Raw genomic sequence first — 21,510 nt, forward strand, 5'->3', positions numbered from 1 at the left:
TGGAAATAAATCACCTGCAAACAGCAAATACAGCCCAACTTTCATTCTGACCCATATACAATCACGTACATTCACTCTGGCATATCCCCAATTGTGATATTTGTTTTACCTTCTTGTATTATTTTGTTGCTTTCTCCTCTTACGCGTCGTTTGAGAAATCTATTCTTAAATTTAAATTTTCTATATAGTAGGTGTTCACTGTTGCGCTATGCACAATGTCTTACTGCATCTTGGATATCTAAGTGAGATGTTTACATAGTGCCGTATACAGCTGGTCATCAATTTTATCATTATTTCTCTCCAAGCTCCTCTGCAAATTATCCTTGTTACCATTCTTGTGGTTACTGCCCTTGGGGTCATTGAACCGTGGAGGAATCGGACGTTCTAAAGCTGTGATTTGCCCAAAAGAGGTCTCAGTCTTTCTCCCTTTGTAGGAACTCGACTCCAGTATAGCGCTCCCTCTACTGTCGGGAACCATCAAAATGGTTGTCGCCTCTTGATTGCCTTCCACTCATGCCAGCACAATGATCAGGACTAGGACCAGGACGCCGATTAGCACACCGCAACATATAGCGATGTAAAACTTCTTCTGCAAGAGGATCAACGAGGGAAAATAGTCGAACGCAGGTGGGTTTCGAATAGAGAATTCACAGTTACTTGTGACGATTTGCTATGTACGGGTTTGTGAAAAGGTGAGAAAGATACTTTCATTAATTATGAAGACGTGATCGAATTTGGCGGTGCAATTGAAATTGGTATGAATGGAAGAGAGAAAACTTGAGAGAAATTGCATTCGCCATTGATTCGGGGCCAAATTTTGAAATTATCACTTGTACTTTGTTACCGTCTCGAAGAAAAGAAAACACGAAGAAAACCTTATTAATTTAAAGATAATCAGATCCAGGTACTGTTGAGGTATATTAGAGCACTTGAAAACACATATTATCTGACTTAAATTTCAGTTCCCACTTCAATGTCATTTTAGTTTCTTATGATTTATATGAGGGATACTGGTATGCCTACCACTCTTGATTGGTATTATAATACCAACTATAGGTATTTGCAGGGATACATATGTGATAAAAAAAAAGCAAAGCGTACAACAAACTCCTTTAATCTGCCAACATAAAATTGATTTATCTATCTTTATTGGTTTATCTGTGCAGGGTTTTTTGTTGTAAGCATCTGATGTATTGCCCTAAGTGCAATCCCATTCTCAAACTACATGGCAATCGTAGTTAGAAACGTAAAGGGATATTGAATTCTGGCATTATATTGCTTTGTAAGAAAACAGAAAATCACAGTAATAAATCAGTCAAAATGGGGGAAATCCCGGATACATAGGGGGGCCTACATACCAAAAAGTTATGCATTGTAAAATTTTAGAAGACAAATTCACTGGTAATTCTGTGTGAGCAGCTTTCTATTTGCTTTCTGTACAAGATTTCACCAATTTTTATTTTTCTCAATTATTTTGTCACAGACAGAACGTATCCCTTAAGGAGGACACACAAAAGTGTATTACATACCAAGGACAGGTCTGATGAATGGTGAGCTGCTCACCACCACCATCTCAAAGAGTTGCCAGTTTGCCCTCCTCTCTTAACTATTACAATTCATGATTTTCTTGGTGTGTGTGTGTGTGTGTGTGTGTTTGTTCCCTCCCCAAACTTTCACTGATCTACTTATATATCTGATCTTTCTGTTTTCATGCAAAGCAACATGATACTAGAATGGAATTTCCCTAGAAGTCCATCATCTGCCCATAAATTTACCATGCTGTATTTGGCTAACTTGGCACCTGAAATCATTCATGGCTTTGCTATGCAAATCTCATATGGGCCTCGTTTTATCAAAAGATATCACCAGTTATAAATTTCCTTACCACAAAGGCTGCCATAGACTTATGACAGAAATCAACTAGTCTATATAATCAATTTTAACTCTTCATAAAACAATACTCTCAACAACTAAAGTGAAAAAAAAATGAAAACATGTTTCAGGTATTCTAGGCAATGAACAGACGAACATGTAAACGCTTTATGTATTCTCCTGTATTTACAACTCCTCATAGAGTCTCCTCAAAGAAAAGAAAAACAAAAGTGAAGACTTGGAGGTCTGTCCTCAGAAAGCAAGAAGAAAGAAAACATTAGTAAAAGTGGTATTGCATAATGATCTGAAAATCTATCTGTACAAAATGACACTCAACTACTAGTATTCAACTTTCCAAGGGGACATGGAGTAATAAATATCATTCTTATGATTAAAATCCACTCCAATCAATGTGATTGCTTTTATCATAACTAGATTTTATCAAGCCCTTCCTACTGGATAAATGCACACACACACAAACACACACACACACACACAAACACACACATATGGACACAAAGCTCAATAGCAACGAGCTGCAAGCTCTGATGTTTCACAAAGATAGTTACGGAGATTTTATTGTACACTTTTACTTCAGAGCATTATAATGTATAATCATACAGTAATTACAGTTTTGTACAGAGTAGGGGGCATTACAAGGCCCGAGACTAGAGAATTCAAATATAAGAGTGGTGCTCAAACCTACAGGTTTCATATGATTGGAAATATCTACATGTACATACAACAATGCATTAAAACCGAAATAAATAAAGTGTTTCCCTTCTTACTGTCGTGTCATCGGTGAGCTCGGCCAAACTTCACATTCCTTCTAGATACAAAGTTAAGTGAGGGTGTTGGCCTTAGAAGATATAAACACAACCTCAGGTACAGTGCACTCCCGTTATAACGAACACGGTTATAACGAAATTTCGTTATAACGAAGTAAATCTTCTGGTCCCAAAATTATCACCATTAAAGTCTATGGTAAAAAATTCGCTTATAACGAACACGGTTATAGCGAAATTTCCGTTATAACGAAGTCTTTTCCGAGCGCCACAGACAAAGAAAAACAAAAGAAATGTGCTCCATTATAACGAAATGCGAATTGCTTTCGAAATTACGTAGCGGAACAACCATTTATAGCGTCTCTGCATGGGTGAACGCTTCACACCACTCTATGTTCGCTCTTTGTGTCACGCACAGTTTCTGAGGAAACTGCCGGTCCCGAGCATTTCGTTATAACGGGAGTGCACTGTATTTCAAGATTCCTCTTCTTCACAGCCCTCACCCCAGTAGTTCTTTCCAATGGCACCGCCATATGCAGACACATGTACGACACAATTACAAATGATACGTCAAACCTGATAAATAGTAACACATCACTTTGTGTACCAGGTTCGGTAATGCTCAGTCTGTGTAACTTTCATTCGGGTGGTTTTGGCAAAATTCAAATGACACATCAACCAGACTGCTATTTCACAATCACTTCTTGAGGACATAAGACAAACCCAAAGATTACAGCAGCTACATGCATGCAGTTTTGCACGCTGCGAATGTTTATGGTCGATCAAAAAATGTCTCACTAACCGTTTACTGCTAAATCTTAATGTCCCTTTGAGGAGAAAGATTACATTGTGACTTTAATATGCAAATAAGGAAAGACCAAATTGGGGTCAGGCTTACATGAGATTCTAACTGAAATCCATCAACAACAGTGTCATGCATAATATATTAACTTACTGAGAATATCTCAAAACATGAAAACAATTTCACACTCAAGTGAAAGCATATAAACTCTGCTATCAAACAATGCATCATAGATAAAGAAGGGTTTAACACAAACTTTTTTTTTTTCTCTGGTGGCTTGTTTTGGGCCACTAAAACCTTGAAATCTTACAATTTGGTGGTCCAAAAAAGAGGTGAAGTGGTCCAAAATAAAAACAAATGTAACTATCCACTTCAAATCCTAGTTGTTCAATCGGGCCCCCAAAATTGGCCATTTTTTTAAGTTGGTGGCCTGAAATCAATTTTAAGCTAATGTCAAGCTCTGGATTAAGATTTTTGTGTGTTTTTTGTTTGTTTTTTGTTTTTCATGAGGATGTGCATAAGATGATAAATACATCTCTCTTTTTTAAACCATAAATGCAGTCATACTGGAAATGGTGCAAGATTGTTTGTGAATCAGCCTCTTTATTTTTTCTCCCTTCTCCAGAATTGTCTCCAAGCTTCAAACTTTGAATGATATTGATTATTAGCTAACTTAGCAGCTTACATTAGTTCTATATTTAGAACTCTCCTAAGACATACAAATAGTGTGTTCACACATGTGAAGAAACCTGTTTGCAAGCATTCCCACTTGAAACAGACTGGCAGCCAAAAACTGCTGCCATTAACTCTAAAGCTGCCTGACATATACAACAGAACAAAACAACACCAATAATCGTACACTGTAACTCACGATGGTTAACAGTCATACAAACAGCTGCAGTATGACAATATCCTTGGAAAGGTAGAATTTTATTCATTCATTCATTCACTTTTTAAACTGAATGGACAGTTTTAGTAGCATTTGATTGTCAACTGTTTGTGTATATTTGTGGGGGACTGAAATGCACTAGAAAAATCATCTTATTGGCATACACTTAAACAGAAGTTGAATTCAATGCTAAACTTATGTGGATGAGAAGCAGGAGAGGATGAACTCGGCCTAAATTCATGTAACCTATCATAACTTTGTCAGACCAGGGAGGTAGACAGTAAAAATGTGCACAGCAGAAAAGTGTGTAACTACAACCATCCTCAGTTTGATCTGACAAATTCTGAATGATGGATGCTACTGAAATTTGATTCCATCTTTTGTGCACACACAATGTGGCACAGATAGCTGCCCCTGGTATACCTGCTAACATGGGCTGCTGTTTTTTCACAGTACACTACTTTCTCTGGACTGAAAAATGCTCTCGATCAAAGCTTAGAATCTACTCTTAAATAAAATGTGCAAGAAATGATATGTTCATTTTCATAACTTATTGGGTGTCTTATTTAGCTAGGTCATATTTGCATTTTTTAGCTAAAAAACAACAGTAATTTGCTTTACAGTATTTGAATGATAGCATAGCTTTTGATACATTTTATTCTCAATCAAACAATCAAATATCACATTGTCAGTAAACAGAGCCTGACAGTGTCGATTACAAACGAGTCATACTCGTGACTGTGCAGTAAAGAGTCACACGGCACATGAGATGAAAAGGGTAATGTCAATGAAAGCATCAATCAAATATGATAATGGTATGTCACCTGCTATACCCCTTTTAACCCGTTGAGGACGAGTCCCGAGTATACTCAGGTAGGTGTCTATGGGAAATGTGTGTTGTGGCAAAACCAGTTCATCCTCAACGGGTTAAGAACATGGGTGCTGTCACGGCAACTCTCAAGTTGTATGACATGATTGTTTTTGTTTGTTTTAATGTTGTTTTTTGGAGATGTGATAAAGACCCAAATGACTTTCCACATGAGCACAGGGGATGAACTGAAAGACTCCAGGAGAGTAAAGGGTATTAATCCTACACATTCAGCAACCATTTCATTGTTTGCTTGATTTCCTTTCCCTTCGTCAATTTAGGTGACAGCAGCTATTTCAAGGGATCATTTCAGATCAAGCCGAAAGTCATATTCCCTCACGTATCTGCCACGCTTTGTGTCTCACTTAGTTACAGACAGACAGAATTCAACGCCCTCTCAATATCATCTTCAACAATGTTATTCTGTTCTCTTTGGAACTGGACAATCATCCACATTTCCAAGTGACAATAAACACAATTAATGGAATGGCTTTGCAAATGTACGCTTGAGATAATATCGCATTTAAAACAACACAAATTATATCATTGGAAGCTACTCACTATTGGCGCTTTATACCTATCAGTGCTGTACAAGATTTCCTGGCATGTAAAAGGTCAGAAATATGATACAATCCTTACGATAAAAAACATGTACAAGCTTCTCCTAATGTTGTCAAAGATTTCAAGGACATAATACGAGTGGACACACATTTTCTGATCATGACTTTTTTCTTTCCAAAACCTATCACAGCATTGTTCAAGAAGAAGATGAACATGTAACAACTGACATGTCTGTAAAAACTTTGAAGAGTACATAAATCTAAGAATATACTGACACATAAGCGTTTAACATGAAGGTATAGTTGTTGCTACATTCGTTGATATACCTGCTGGTGCTGAGATACCACATTCAGTCTCACAGATGTGCTTTTCAGTCAGAATAATTTCACAAAAAGCCTCTTTCATGTTCACCCCAACATATGACATCATCTATAGCATATACAAGGCATGGCTCAGCTAACGATCAAACTACACTTCTTACCCAGACGATGTTTTTTTCTATATTACTTTGCAGAGCATGCCCTTCACTAATAGGGGGGGGGGGGAGGATGTGGAAAGCCAAAACAGGTAATGTTTATATCATTCTTTCAGTTTAGCAATTTCTGTAAATTGAAATGAAGGTCTCTCTGTTTGATATGTCAGCCATTTAACTTCAAAGAAAAAAGGTTCCTACTATAACATCACATGGATTAATGACTTTGCATTATTCAGGAATGCTTTCAAGACCTGCCTGTTTTTATTTAAATGTAAAACACTAATAGAATTTATCTTAGTTGATTTAGAAATACTGTAGGAAATCTACTTTATGATTTCCTTAATTCCAAAGTGATTGTAAATACTTTAGTTTTGCTTTATTTAGGAATGTTTTCAAGATCTGCCTGCTTTTACAAATGTAAAACACTAGTAGAATTTTTCTTAGTTAATTTAGAAATACTGTACGAAATTTACTTTATGACTTTCTTAATTCCAAAGTGATAGTAATTACTTCAGTGCTGTTAGATATATGTATGTATATATACACATATATGACTTCCACAATTTGCATGTAGAGGGCACCAATTATTTAGTATTGTTATCATTATACAGTGCACTCCTATTATTACGAACATGGTTAGAACAAAATTCTTGTTACACCATAGTACAAACTCAGGTCCCCAAATACAGTGCAGTAATTAGCTTTATATTTTTCTATACTTTACTGTTCAGTTATGACAAAATTTTGATGTGACAAAAGAAGACCGCCTGTCCCGACAACTTCCGTTGTAATGGGAGTGCACTGTAATACTAATTCTACTAAATTTTCTGGTAAAGACCTTTCAAACAAGCTACAATGTAGTCAATTCCCATTTCACTGCATGCTTTCACTTCTAAATTCCTGGAGAAAGCATTTAGTTCTTATCAGTGGTCAGTGACTACTAGGTCAGATGAATATTACAAAATTGTCATGACTTACCCTTGTGAAGTTACAGTTTGTTTAAAAGGCATTAAATCAGATCACAGAAGTACAGCCCAAATCTATACTTACAACAGACTCTGAGTGAACAATATTGAAGGGGTTTCAATGAAAACCATTTAGCTTTAATGAAAAAAAAAAGAGATGCTTGTATACACCTTTAATCATTGTGACAGCCTCATTACAAGCTTGCTGATATTTCAGAAAATATAATATAAAATAGTATGAACTCCTGCCATGAAATTAAATTTTTGAGTTCCATTCTGGTTTGGCAAAAGGAAACTGGGGCATTCTCTTGAGATACTGGTCTTCTCTTGCAGATTTTTGGGAGTCGCAAAGTCATGTTTGTCATTGAGAGTAGTGAGTTTACAACTGAATGCTTGACTATTACTTTAACTTGAATGTGGCAGTATGCTTAAGAGTACAACATTCCACAATTTTTTAATCTTGTTCATTTTGATGATCCTCTATGCCTATTGATGCTTTGCAATGTATGGGTACAACATATAAACAAAACGGTACTACACGTTCGAAACATGTGTCCTTTTACTGAAGGAGGCGAAGGGAATCCTTGGAAAACATAATCCAAAAGCCTGGATGCAAGGCAAACAAATATGGATGATGAACACGTGTACAGATGGCAACAGTCGATCCTGACACATCACCAGATTACAGATGGTACACAAGGTAAAGTTGATGATGATCGCAAATGATATCGCTCATGAAATGGTTCGATGGTGTGCTCGCAGCCTGGATCAGAAGATGTCCCCAGATGACGCAGAGTTAGATTGCACTTTCTCGTGTCTCGTCATGTCCCTATCCACCTCGTGTGCAAATGCTTTCATATGCGGTGATGTTGTGGAGACATGGAGTGAGGCAGAGCACGCAAGCTAGCTAGACTATAGAGGGCGTGACAACATCAAGCTCTTGTCGCTGGTACTACGATGGCTATCAGGATAATGATGCCTATTAACACGGAGCAACATATGATGATCATGATCTTTTTCTGCAGAGAGAAAGAGATGAAGATGAGAACAAAATACAAACAATAAAGATGACATGAGCATGTGTGAGTGGAGCAAGACAGACAGACATATTACAGATCTAAAAATCAATTACAGAGGTATAAGCACTGCTGGAATCATCTGTGGATATCAAGTAATTCCAAAATGCTGACCCGTTTAGAACCTGAACACCACTGCCTCTTGCTTGAGGTGAAACACAACTTATGCAACACCACCTCCTCCCCCCCTCCCCCCCCCCCCCTTGCCCAGCTAATGACCATGCAGCACGGAGATTCATGGGCCCGAATTCACGAAGGTGGTACAACTGAAACTATGGTTTAAACCATGAACAATTTGTATGGAGCGCCAAGTGTTGCATGGCCTACTTCGTTACGAAATTAGTCATTTTGTTGACAAAATGTTAATTTCGTTGACAAAATGATCATTTCGTTGACGAAATGTTGTCATTTCATTGCGAAATAATCATTTCATTGACAAAATGACTGATTTCGTAACAAAATAGGCCATGCGACACTTGGCGCTCCATACAAATTGTCCGTGGTTTAAACCATGGTTTCAATTGTACCACCTTCGTGAATTCGGGCCATGGAGTGGAAAGGTGGGCCCGGTTCAGGTGTATTTGAGAATCTCCATTATGAATTGTGCATCTTTATGTAAAGTACGCACACAGCCAAAGAATCCCGACTGGATTCGACTGTTGCCAATGAGCGCACATTTTGATGCACATATTCGCTGACATGTGGCTGACAGGGGCCATTTGTGGTTTTTAATGTACCATCGTGGGCAGCGAATGAAGACGGATCCAATCAGACCACCCATGTTTCCCCATGCCACCAAGTCTTTAATTCCCTGTGCTACCGGGCAATCAATTTTGTTGAAAATCACTGACAGTCTCATTTTCTGCATACTCTATGTGTTTGGAACTGGCTTACTATCTCTCTGTAAGCAATTCCCCTGTTTCTTACTTGACGTGAATGACGACCTGAGCAACAGCCCTCATCTATGATCCTAAAAAAAGACAAACAAATCTGGAATATCACTGACATTCTCACTACACATCAATTGGACATCATCTCCATTTTTTCAAAATCATCAGGTTCATTACATAGGTTTAACAACTATGTTAATCATTAGTTGATTATTTAGAATTTGTGACAACGTCCTCAGCACCCCATCCCCTGAAAAAGTCCCACTGGAATACTTGCCAGCCTCGAAGCACAACGAATGGGAATAAAACGGAGAAAAACAATAAAAGAAATTATATCTACATTTTTTTTTTCTTTAAATCTCCCACACTAAACAACTCCCACACTATTTAAACGCTGGATGATCCCATCAAGTTTAGGGGGAATCTTGCCATCACAAGGCAATTATCTTACATGGGAAAAATAATTGAACAAAACTGCTTAAATTCAAGAAAATATACAATAACTTTGCCAACTTCAGACAGAAGCATGAACTTCTGCAGAAATATGTTGCCAATTTTAGGATCACTTAGGAATTTGGTGATTTATATGTGTTTTGAAAAAGAAATGGCATATTACCAAAAAGAAAAGATTCAAAAAAGAGAAGTTTTCTTTTACATTATGAAACACCAGAAGTAAATGACATGAAGGTGATAAAAAGGTATAACATTAAGCCAATGAAATGTGGTTTGAATTTGGTGGCTTACTGAAGTTCCTCCTTTTCTAATAAATGGAAATGTTCCCATCACGCAGGAAAAATGGGTAGATATGCAAACACTACTTTTGACTGCATGGGCTCAAAAAAAGTATAGGTTTGATTGAATCTTAAAATCTTAAAATTTTAACATTTCTGAATCTTTAAAATTGTAATGCTACATTATCTCCCACAGAGTAACAGACACTGCAATTTAAAAAGACATGGAAAACCAACAATGTGGAGAGAACAGTTCAATTGATAATTCTTGTATCATGCAATGAAGAGGTAATAATGATACAACACAAAACTGGTACATGCATGCAGTAAAACAATACATTCAGATGAACGTTGCCTAAGCAGTGATTTCAGTGACTGCAGCAACCCAAAATTGAACATGTATGTGATCAGAAATGGACCCAAGAAGGTGTAGGAATAAATGCTACGTCCTGTAGAACAAGCTATATGTAAGGGTACTATCCTGCAGCAATAGCTGCTAATCTACCATTGCTGGGATCTGCTTTAGATTTTGTTTCATTGGCAACATTTGCTAGGTTGCAGTTCATTATTCCAAAGGTTCCTTAATCTGAAAATAAGAAAAGGTCTGTTAATCTCAAAAATGAAACAAGGTTTGTAATTCTGAAGGTTTATTAGTACCCAATTTCTTTTCACTTACAGAATAACAAACCTTACTTCATTTTGGGATTAATGAACCTTTGAAATAATAAACCTTTTTTTTTCCCATTTTCAGATTTAAACTTCTAGAATAATGAATTTTATATCAACGCTGCACACTGGCACTGGTCTGACGGTCCCTGACCAGTAAAAATCACTGTCGGACCAGGAACTTTTTCAGGAATGGACCCGTAAAAAATGGAAAAACTGGGTACCTACTGGTCCGACAGATGGGCCAGACCAGTAGAAAAAAGGGGTTAGTGTGCAGCCTTGCCTTACATGTAGTTCATTTTGGAATGAACGAACTATGGGAATTACGAACCCTATTTCACTTTTGGATTAACACCTACATGTAGGTATCGGGAATTTGCGTGTTTTGTAGTAATGAAATTTATCTAATTTTTAGATAACAAACATACGAAATAATGAACATCACCAAACTGAGGGTCAGGTGGGTTTTCATACAGGGAAAGCCTGGACTGCCGCTCTACTCAGTAAGATATCACGTACTGTAGTAATGGACATTTGTTGGAATGGACACTGGCAGGTAGAATTCAAGAACACTCTATTAGGTAACCACTACCCCACCTTCCAAAGTAGTGTACTAATCTTGCTGAGTCATATCATGGTGTTGACTATGACTTAAAAAAAAAACAACGAAAAACATACAACTTCAAAAACTAGAAATGTCGCAATGGCGACTGGTATGCCTCCGCCATAATGCATGGTTCCCCTAATAGGTCTATAGTACAATGTCTTGACAATGTGTGATGACAGTCTCACATAATCAACAAAATATTAAAATGACAGGTTTGTCACAAATGTGTTGCATGTTCACTTTCCTTGAACTAGGTTGAATTGGATGAATGGCTATACTGTCTAAGAGTGCAGGTATTTGGGGATTTGAGGATTTTCACTGGACTTTTGACCCTTTTCTAAGTTTAAGGAAGAAGTGAAATTTAGCTCTTTCACTTGACCTGTGACCTTTTGGCAAGAAACTTCCAAGAGAATCTCTATTGGGTAATATGCATACACTAAGTTTCAAGAAAAATCCTGCAGGCCACTGCATAGGGAAATTAGTGAAATTTTGAGGAGTTGACCCTGACCTTTGACCCCCTGACCTTTGACCCCGACCCCTAAATTCCCTAGATAATCACTGCCAGTCAGTACATGCATATGTACTAAGTTCCATGAAGATACCTTGAACCATTTGTGAGATATGGAGGAAAAAGTGAAATTCTAACATTTTCACTTGGCCTTTGACCTCACGACCCCAACTCTCTGGAGAATCTTTATTTGGTAGTTCATGTAAGAAAATACCTTCATGCATAGCATAAATATGGGGGAAATAGTGAAATTTTGACCATTTGACCTTGACCTTTTGACCTTTGACCTCGAGCATGTGCACCCAAACGTTTATAGGCACAACTTCACCCACTTATACATATACAGTATGCCAAGTTTCATTACGATATCTCTAACGGTTTTTTAGATACGCTGTCCACAAAATTGATTACGGACGGACCGACAACCCGAAAACATAATGCCTCCAGCAACACTTCATGGCAGAGACATAAAAAACCCAACTTTTATATTGCAAAATAAGCAATTTTAATATCTATGTGCAGATTGCCTATAATGTATCAATGACATGACCTGAATTCCCGTAAAAGTGTATCAAATTCATTATGTATAAACTGCCCTTTTAAGCAGCCATAGATAGACATTCTCCCCTTTTGACAGATAGATACTGCACCCCTAATGGCCCCATCCCAACTTTCAACATGGATACAAAAATCCACTATTAGTATTAAATATGGTTACACTACCACTAAACACCTTGCACAAGGGAATTTTCAGTCTGAATAGAGAGGCAGTATTAAAGCAAAGAGTTCAAATACATGATTATAACAACAAAGACATCCAACTATAACAAAATGGTAAAACCCAGGTGGCAACATTAGTGGTAAGAATTTGAAGCAACTGAACATGGAGAAAGTGTAAAGACTGGAACAGAAACAAACAGTCATGAAGGCTTTGAACTGTATGTCTTGGTGAAGTGTATACCGGATTGTTTTTACATGTACGTAGGCTTGAAATTATTTTGGGTATGTAACACAATTAAAAGAGAAATTAACCAGATGCAGAATATGATACCTGCCATGCATAAATAGCAGCTGCGCTACAGATGATGATGTGATGTAAAGCCTCATCACTGATTAAAAGCAATCAATTTCAACTCAATCTTGACCAATGAGAGATACAATTGTACAAAATTGTATTGAATTGTACTGTTTACAGTTCTAGTTATTTAATCATAATTACAGATACTGAACCAGAAATCTTTAGGTCCATGAAACTGTCACCAATTTCGCAAAGGAGCCAAAATTTAGATACGAGTAAGTGAAATGCATGCAGTACATATGCATTGAATGCCAGTGGCAATCACAGAAGATTCATGCTGTAAAATAGGCCATTGGCTCCAATTCCCCAAAGTTTCAAGCTGCAAATGTTTGCGGTTTTACAGTATTGAGTTTCTATGCCAACAGTCTACAGCCGACCAGTTAAGCCCTGAACATTTAATAAATTGTATATTTCCATTTGGTTCAAGCAAATAGCACAGTATCCCCTATTAACAGTAAAGTATATCTAGCCTCCTGTTGTTACAGCATATCAAAGATATCTGTTAATATATGCTTATCTTATCCTCATCATGTCATAATTATGCAAAGTAATCTGTTTTCAAATCACATCAAAAACTTATATCCTTTCTACATCAGGACACAGAGAAATGTACATGTTTAGGAACAACACAAATATGTACAAATGTTGTATATCCTTTTTAAATAGCATTTTGGGTGTTTGTTTGTTCGTTGTTTGTTTGTTTTTGGTTTTTTTTGGGGGGGGGAGGGGTTTATTGAGTTCTCGGCAACCAGCTACTTAAAGAAACAGCAAAACATAGTACAGGTGTAAACAAATAAGAAAACGAATACAAACTTATAACAATGTTGCCTAGTCTTATGATATGTTGAGAAGCAACAAGCATGAATTTCATGAAAGCAGAGGTTCTGATTAATCATTTGGCATGTTTAAAGGCAACAGATATTCTTAGGTACAGAGTTTAGAAGCAAAGGTATCCTTTTGCAAAGCTTAGATAGAAAAGATATTGAGTTAAATACGATAAATAGCAGTAAAATAAAGAAAAGTGGAGAAGTGAGGAAATTAGGGAAATCCAAACACACACATCCATGCACAGGGTTATGCCTTAGAGTCCAATATCATTCATTATATTTTTCAGTCATATTGTACCTATGTCAATATCAAAAGACCCTCCCAGCATGGACTAATGAAAGCAAAATATTGTAAAGTTAGACATAAAGGTCCAGATGAAGACTGTTCAACTATCACAGGGCAAATGGGTAACACTTGAATTGGAGCGCCACTATCAGGGACCCATTCGTAACGCTACGTTTACACCATGTTTCGCAGCAGCCACAGCAACCACCACTTGAGGCTACTGTGGACAAAACAGGATTAATGTGAGACTATGCATGGGGACAGGACGGGCAAACGCGACAGGCCGTGATTGCCATGGATGCCGCTTTAGATTTTTAAACTGTCAAAAATATTTGCCACGGCAGTCACAGTGCTGATGAGAAACCTCGTAGGCCGTACCAATGCAACAAAACATGATAGCACGTAAACAAAACTTGGAGGCAGTTTTTATTGGGACGTGAAAGAAAATATGTGTAGTCTAGTCTGACCAGACATGAGAATGGCATCTTAATATAGAGCTACATACAATTTGTATTCACTGGAGCAAGTCTGGAAAGAACAAGACTAGAATATGAGGGGGTAAAAAAGGAGAATATCCCAACTACCCACGGCGTACTACGTTTCAGGAAAATGGGGCTGCCCTGGTCGCCGGGAACATAGCGTAAATGTAGCATAAGATAATGAAGGTTATTTCTGAAGATCCAGGGGTGAGTTTTGCTGCAAAATTGCAGTAATCATCTACAGGGTTAAAACACCCATTAGCCTGCCATTCCCTCATGGAAGACTGCCTTTCACGGTGTTATGCTAAACAAGATTGTGTTGCAACTTATTCCAAAAAAAAACACCAAACTGGTATCCAAATGGGCAGAACCCCCCAATCTGGTCTTCTGTGTTTGTAGACCCATTTTTATTTAGACTTTAGCTCTTTTTCAGAAGGTATTCACAAGCTTGGATATGGAAACATTGACAACTCTGTACTGCGACAATAGTAATCACTAAAATTAAAAAATGCTCACAAAATACAGTAACAAACAGACTTGTTCATACTTGTATTTTGAGGCAGAACCTATTTTCCCGCTGATCTCCAACCTACTTTTGCCTTAACCCCCCCCCCCCTGAAAACACACAAATGGAATACACACAGAAACAGTTATATATCTATTGACACCAACAGACAGTTCAAAACTTACACATAAAAATATGGTTGCTCACACTAGCAGTTTGAGAATATCCAGTACACCAAGAAAACTACTCTACACACAATGGATATATACTTTATACATTATACTTTATATTCTAACATAGCACGCAATTAAATCTAAATTATTTAAATCATCCAGAGTATCACTGCCGTCACTTCATCAACGGTATCCATTGATTATAAAGTTTTTCAGGTGTGCTTTGTGCAAAAGTGAGTGCGTGCTGGGACGGGAAGCATGCAGGGAGGGGAATATAAAATGCCACTGATGTGGGGGTGGTGTCTCTGTGCATTGAGTTGCACAGTCACTGTGAAGAAGAGCAAGAGAGAGAGAGTACTAGTAACTTCTCACACAATGACACAAAACATGCACACAGAGTCCTCACTACCCTGCTGAAGGGCGCAGTGTCGCCAAGCCGCCTAGAAAGGTCTTGAACCATAAATCTCTAGACTAACACGCACAAAGCCAAAGAACCATAACTGTGAGAAGAGGAGATGAAACAATAATGTCATTCACACAGACAAATTAGCGGATGCCAATTGTGATCCAAATACTAATCTTTTTTGTGTGTTTGACAGATATCCTACTAATTGCTGAATGTGATAATTTTTTGTCCAAGCGCATGCCTGCATGGAATATGCCAAAAATGGAGACCCTTGCCTTTTGGTTTGTATCCTCGTATTCTGCTTGTTTTGTTTGTTTATCTGTTGTCATTTGTATTATCTTGCAAATGCCAAATAAATAAATAAATAAATAAATAAATAATAATAACAATAACAATAATGATAATAATAATAATTATCATTATTATTATCATTATTATTGTCATTATCATTATTGTTATTATCATTATTATTATTATTATTATTATAAAAGATCTCAAGATTATTTGCTCTGAACAGAGTTCATACATTCCCTGTGATGCAAATTTATCACACCATATCTAAAATAATCGCGACAGTTCTGAAATGCGTACAAGATTTCTTGGAATTTGGATCGCGTTGCTGATCAATGCTATCTAGTGAGATTTTTATGTCCAGCTGGCAAAATCTTTAAACATGGACTGCAATGCAATTCTTGAGATTTGTATCCCGCTAATTCACGTCAGTGTGAATGCCACTATTATTAACCGCTCTTACAATCCCTTTCTTCCTATCGAAAAGAACAAGAGACTAGCCCTTATGCTGTTTTTTTTTTTAATTGAAGTCATGTGACATGAGTGTAAGTTATGTGGAAAGGACATGGATTGAGTTGTGCAGGTGCTGATTCTGAAATTCACTTAAAATCATAGGTAGTAGCCTTCTGTAAGGGAAAATGTTTTTCAATGACCTATCACATAAGAATCAGGCTCAAGCAGTTTAGATGAGGAACAACATTGTTCATGACATGATTTATAAAGCACTGAAGCAAGTACATGTGCATGTAGTTTTTGCAAGAATCACTCCAAAAACAGAAGTGCCAGATACACACTTATTCTCAGACTTTGGGGGGGGGGGGTGAATTCATTTTAAATCTAATTATATTGACTGTTATCTTATCATATTGACTGTTATCTTATCATATTGACTGACTACTGTTAATTGACTGACTATATTGTACATTGAATGCTGTCTAAATATGAAAATAGACCATGATACTTGGAACTTTGCATTGAGAAGGCTACTACCTTTTCAAAGAACAAAAATGGCAAAGCGGTCAATATCAACTTACTTCTGTGAGTCAGTGAGCACAAACAAAACAGGTTCACATGATTGCACACAGCTGCCGTGAACACGCAACAAATTAAATGAAACAAAGCACACACAAGAAATTAAATAAAACTATTATGATACTGAAACAGATTTGTTTCCCATTCACTTAAAAAAAAGTCACTTGAAAACTATATCTCCTACAGTTTATCTCATATACTGATTAGATATAAGCACAAAAGAACAAAAAATACACCCATTCAAATATGGAAGCATTTTTAACTATGAAATCTTTTTAAAAAGTGAGAGTTGAGAGAATGAAATTCAAATTGCAGCTGTAAACATAACCGGGTGTCCCAAAAAAAGCGGAACGGTGGATTTTCAGTACTTTGCGTTCTAAAAGTGATATATTTTTTGACATCATTAGAAAGAGCATCTTCCGCAGAAGACAATGATACCAAAATCATTAAATTTGGTTCAGTACTTTTTATTCTACGCCAATTTCTGAAAATGCAGTCATTTTCAAATGTCGCCGGATTTTTACGACTTATGACATGATAATTTGAGTGCAACACGCGATCCATACGGTGAACATTGTGTAAGCTCGGTGATCCATGTCAACAAAAGATACAGCTTTCACATTGGGCATGGGCCAGGAAAAAACAGTGTGTGTGTGTGTGTGTGTGTGTGTCTGAGTGTGTGTGTGCGCGCCCAATATCAAAGCGTTATCTTTTGTTGACATGGATCAACGAGCTCACACAATTCACCGTATGAACGCGTGTCGCGCTCAAATTATTATCTCATAAGTCGCCAAAAATTGAATATGACTGCATATACAGAAATTGGCGTAGAATAAAAATTTTGGTATCATTGTCTTCTGCGGAAGATGCTCTTTCTAATGATGTCAAAAAATATATCACTTTTAGAACGCAAGGTACTGAAAATCCACCATTCCGCTTTTTTTGGGACACCCAGTATAGGTGACTAGGAGCCAAGAAAAGTCTTCAAGGGGTACACCATACAAAACTTGACTGACATCTATATCTTCACTTTAAAAAGCAAATACAGTTGATGAATTCAAAGTACAGTAATTGAGTACTAAAAAGGGGAGAACAAAAGCAGAAAAAGGGAAACATTACAGATTCAATAAAAAACAAATAAAGAATATAATAAAGAAACAATAAACAGCTACAAAAATATGTTCTACTTAAAAGTAGTCAAAGGTTGAATAAAGACATCAGCTCTCGAAAAAAAAAGAGGCATTACGAACGTCATAAACATAAACAATAAAAGACAAGGAAGAATACCTGTAAATCTAATTGCCACTTGTAACAACTTCACAGCCAGTGCAGGGTTTGACACAAATGTTTTCCTAGTTTTTGTATAGAGCTAGTATTCATAAATTCGTCCAGCATTCACTTGACCAACAGATGACTAAACTTTCAAAGAAAAGCATTCTGTCAAATGTATTTTGTCTCCAGTTTACAAGGTCATTCTATGAAACTCGTGAAAAATTGCCCTGCCCAAACAGACCAACCATAAGCCATCATTGATATATTAAAAAAAACTCTACTATAATGATTCCCTTCTCATGTTGCAATGGAATGTCGCAGGTCAGAAGATTACCAACTGATTAAAGAATATTATAAAGGAAATATGAAAACAAAACAGGTTCTCCCAGACATACATTTTGTATTAACAAAAAATATATATTGAGAGCAATGATTCTGAAAGGTCTACATGTACATGTACCTGCCTTTCATGCAAACATAAAAGACATAGCTGAAGCCTGCAAAAACATAAAGTGCATTCCCAGTGGAGTGGACATTGACTTGAAATTTCTGAAATATCTTTATAGAAATAAAGTAAACCTTGCATAAGTTCATAAATCATGTAAATCAAGGGTTTAACAAAAAATTCCTTTTTTTTTCTTGTTTTAAGTTACCTCTTCAGTCTTGGGACATTTTTTCTGTGAGTAGAAACTTACAAATTGACATACAGTGTCACATAAATCAATATGATTTCTTGGTTGGTCCAAACTGAAGCAGTTTTTTGCCATTTGCCCTGCATAAGTCGTTATGCATTTTCACTTTGGGAAAAACAAAAGACGACATGAAGAATGTTTGACAACCGGCAATGTGGCTCAGGTATTGGTGGTGCTGACTTACTCTAGCAAATCAACATGTTGCACAGTTACACCTAAAGTATGCATGTGATCTGTCAAATTCATATGTAATGCTCATGTGTCTTGGTGTGTGTCATAGTATCCAGAAAACACTGTATGGTCAGCTGTTTATACTGGCCTGACTGTTCCAAAGTTTGTTTTCAATAATTATAGAGCGCTGAAGGAAGTTCTAGAAATTCTTCCTTTTTGTTTTTGGGGCTGTCAATATTAGCAACAACCATTAATGACGGTTATATACTACGCAATTATTTGAGAGGGGTAAATTCATGGTTGACATGAATTGACTGCAGAGTTAGATCAGGATGTTATGGAAGCTTTGTAATGAATGGCATTGGTTTAAACTAAATACCAATGTCATCACAAAGCTTCCATGAAAAAAAAAAAAAATGACAAGACTAGTGTTTCTTTCTTGACATTTGAAGTGCAAGCATTTGCCAATGCATTTCTACCCTACAATGCATGTTTGGTTCCGAGTACAATATATGGATTAAAATTTGGTGTCTCTCTACCAGATGATGCATACAACATCATCTTTACGACTTTTCAGCAAATCTGTGGTTGGCTGTACATATGTTTCTACAGATATAAATGCACACTATCAGGTCTACCCAATTAGAAAAAGCTCTGCAAAACTGCACTATCTCATCACAAAGTCTTGTACAAAGTACCTTTAAAATACATTTTTTTTTCTCTTCTCTTTTCACTGCACCTTGCACCAAAGAGACGTTTCCTGACTTAGAGTTGAAATCTGTAATATTTTGTTTCAGCAAGAGCTTAACTAATGTTTTTACAAGGGGGGGGGGGGGTCACGGTGAGTAGACTTAATCATAATCATAATGTTGTGGGCATCAATCAAAAATGAATGTTGCAACACATCCATATTGTTTACAGAAGTAATTCTGATATGGCGTTGCTTTTTTTTCTGACACTGATTTTTACAGCAGACTTCCTGACGCCTGACAAGTGGACGCCAGATATTGATTTACAGACAGTGATAGAGTATCAAGATCAACATCAAAATTATACCAACGCAATACTTATCATACATAACGAATCTAAAGACAGTTATAAAGCACTGCAAAAGACAAATGGGGAATAATAATAAATAAGGTTATAAGACTAGATACAAGGATACTTGTAGGTGAATTATTAAGAATACACAAAATAAAATGAAGAGTAAATAAGCACAGGTAGTATAATATGAGGGCATATAGGTACTATCATCTACACAGAACCATCGAACAACACTAATAGTCAGGGGAATAGTCAGGATTTATATAATATAGGGAAAGAGGCTAGATTGCATGACTATCTACAAGAGTCACATCAAATAAGGGGTGACTCTTTCAGTCACAGGAAAAAATTCAAATACCACATGGCTACAGGAAGACAATTTCACTCAAACACACCAAGGCACTGTCATAGTCACAGACAATCAATCTTATAAACAGCTATTAAAATGAACATGTACATGTACCTACTCACCTATGTGTGGCACAAATGAACAATTATCATTCCACCATGACAATTAGGAATGTACAACCTGTACTTCCCTGATTTTGTTTTTAGGCTTCTTGGAATGGGCACATTCTTCTTTTCTATCTGACTCCTCATCCAAACACTCTTCCAGTAATGTCAGTGATAAAAAGAAATGCACATTTCCAAATCGGGAGCAATATGCATGCAACAGCTTAATCATCTCTCACTGTAGTTACAAATGTATGTACATGTATATCTTTCTCTCTCCTCCCTCTTATTCAATCGACTCTTGTCACTTTTTTTCCTCTCCTCCATTCATTGTTTTCCTCTTTACTATCATTTCATGTAAGAGCAAGTACTGACAAAGTATGTACATATTTGGACACAACTAGTTTCACCCTCCCCATTTTAAATATCATGACATGTGGAATTGCATGCACTCTGAGATTATACACACATTTCTTCTTCCAGAATGTAAAAGTAGATAGATAGATATATAAATAAATGAATAGATTTTATAAATAAATGAACAAATAGATAAATAAACATTGAAGTTGATTTGAGTCTGTGTTTATTTCATTTCACCACAGGTCACTCACTTCAACCAATTGCTGTTCTTCTGTGAGTCCATGCATTTATTTTTTTTTTGAAGTGTTCAGTGTTTGACACATCAAGTCCTAATGGATGTTTGCAGCAGAGATGATCATCTTTAATAGTCACTGATCATCAAATTGGCAACTCTGAATTTCATTACATATCTTATATTGGGAAAAAGACTACTTGAAACTGTGGGTAAATTTCAGTTTGAATTATGCCAGAAAGAAATTTACAAATGTTTGCTAATCTGAGAGAGAAACAAGAATTTTCATCTTCTACAATTTGTCATCTAAAATGCTCACTAGCAAAAAACATTATGCTTGCTGTGTGAGGCACAGGGACCATCATCAAAGTGTTTTCATCCACTCTTCCACACCAAATCGCACACACATACACACACATACACAAACACACACACAAAGATAAACGATTCAGTCAACTCATTGATATGGTGTTCGATTCTATGGACGTTATTGGCCTTTACCGCTTCTGCCAAA

At 36.7% G+C, this 21,510-nt stretch overlaps 1 protein-coding gene across 2 annotated transcripts in view; it reads right to left on the reverse strand.

Moving 5' to 3' along the window:
* Window positions 1-304: 304 nt before the first annotated feature.
* LOC139712070 (syntaxin-like) overlaps window positions 305-21,510 on the reverse strand; it is a 94,621-nt gene continuing 73,415 nt past the window's right edge. The window contains exon 10 of one of the 2 annotated variants that reach the window (XM_071623928.1): window positions 305-589. In XM_071623928.1, the coding sequence (XP_071480029.1) occupies window positions 512-589 (78 nt within the window). In that variant the 3' untranslated portion in view covers window positions 305-511. Of the gene's footprint in view, window positions 590-6,407; window positions 8,237-21,510 lie in introns of those variants that run through there. The other variant, XM_071623917.1, reaches the window with a different exon arrangement.

Source organism: Diadema antillarum, unplaced genomic scaffold, assembly GCF_040938485.1.
Source record: "Diadema antillarum isolate AM-2024a unplaced genomic scaffold, OU_Dant_1.0 scf00000040, whole genome shotgun sequence".
NCBI classification, from domain to species: Eukaryota; Metazoa; Echinodermata; class Echinoidea; order Diadematoida; family Diadematidae; genus Diadema; species Diadema antillarum.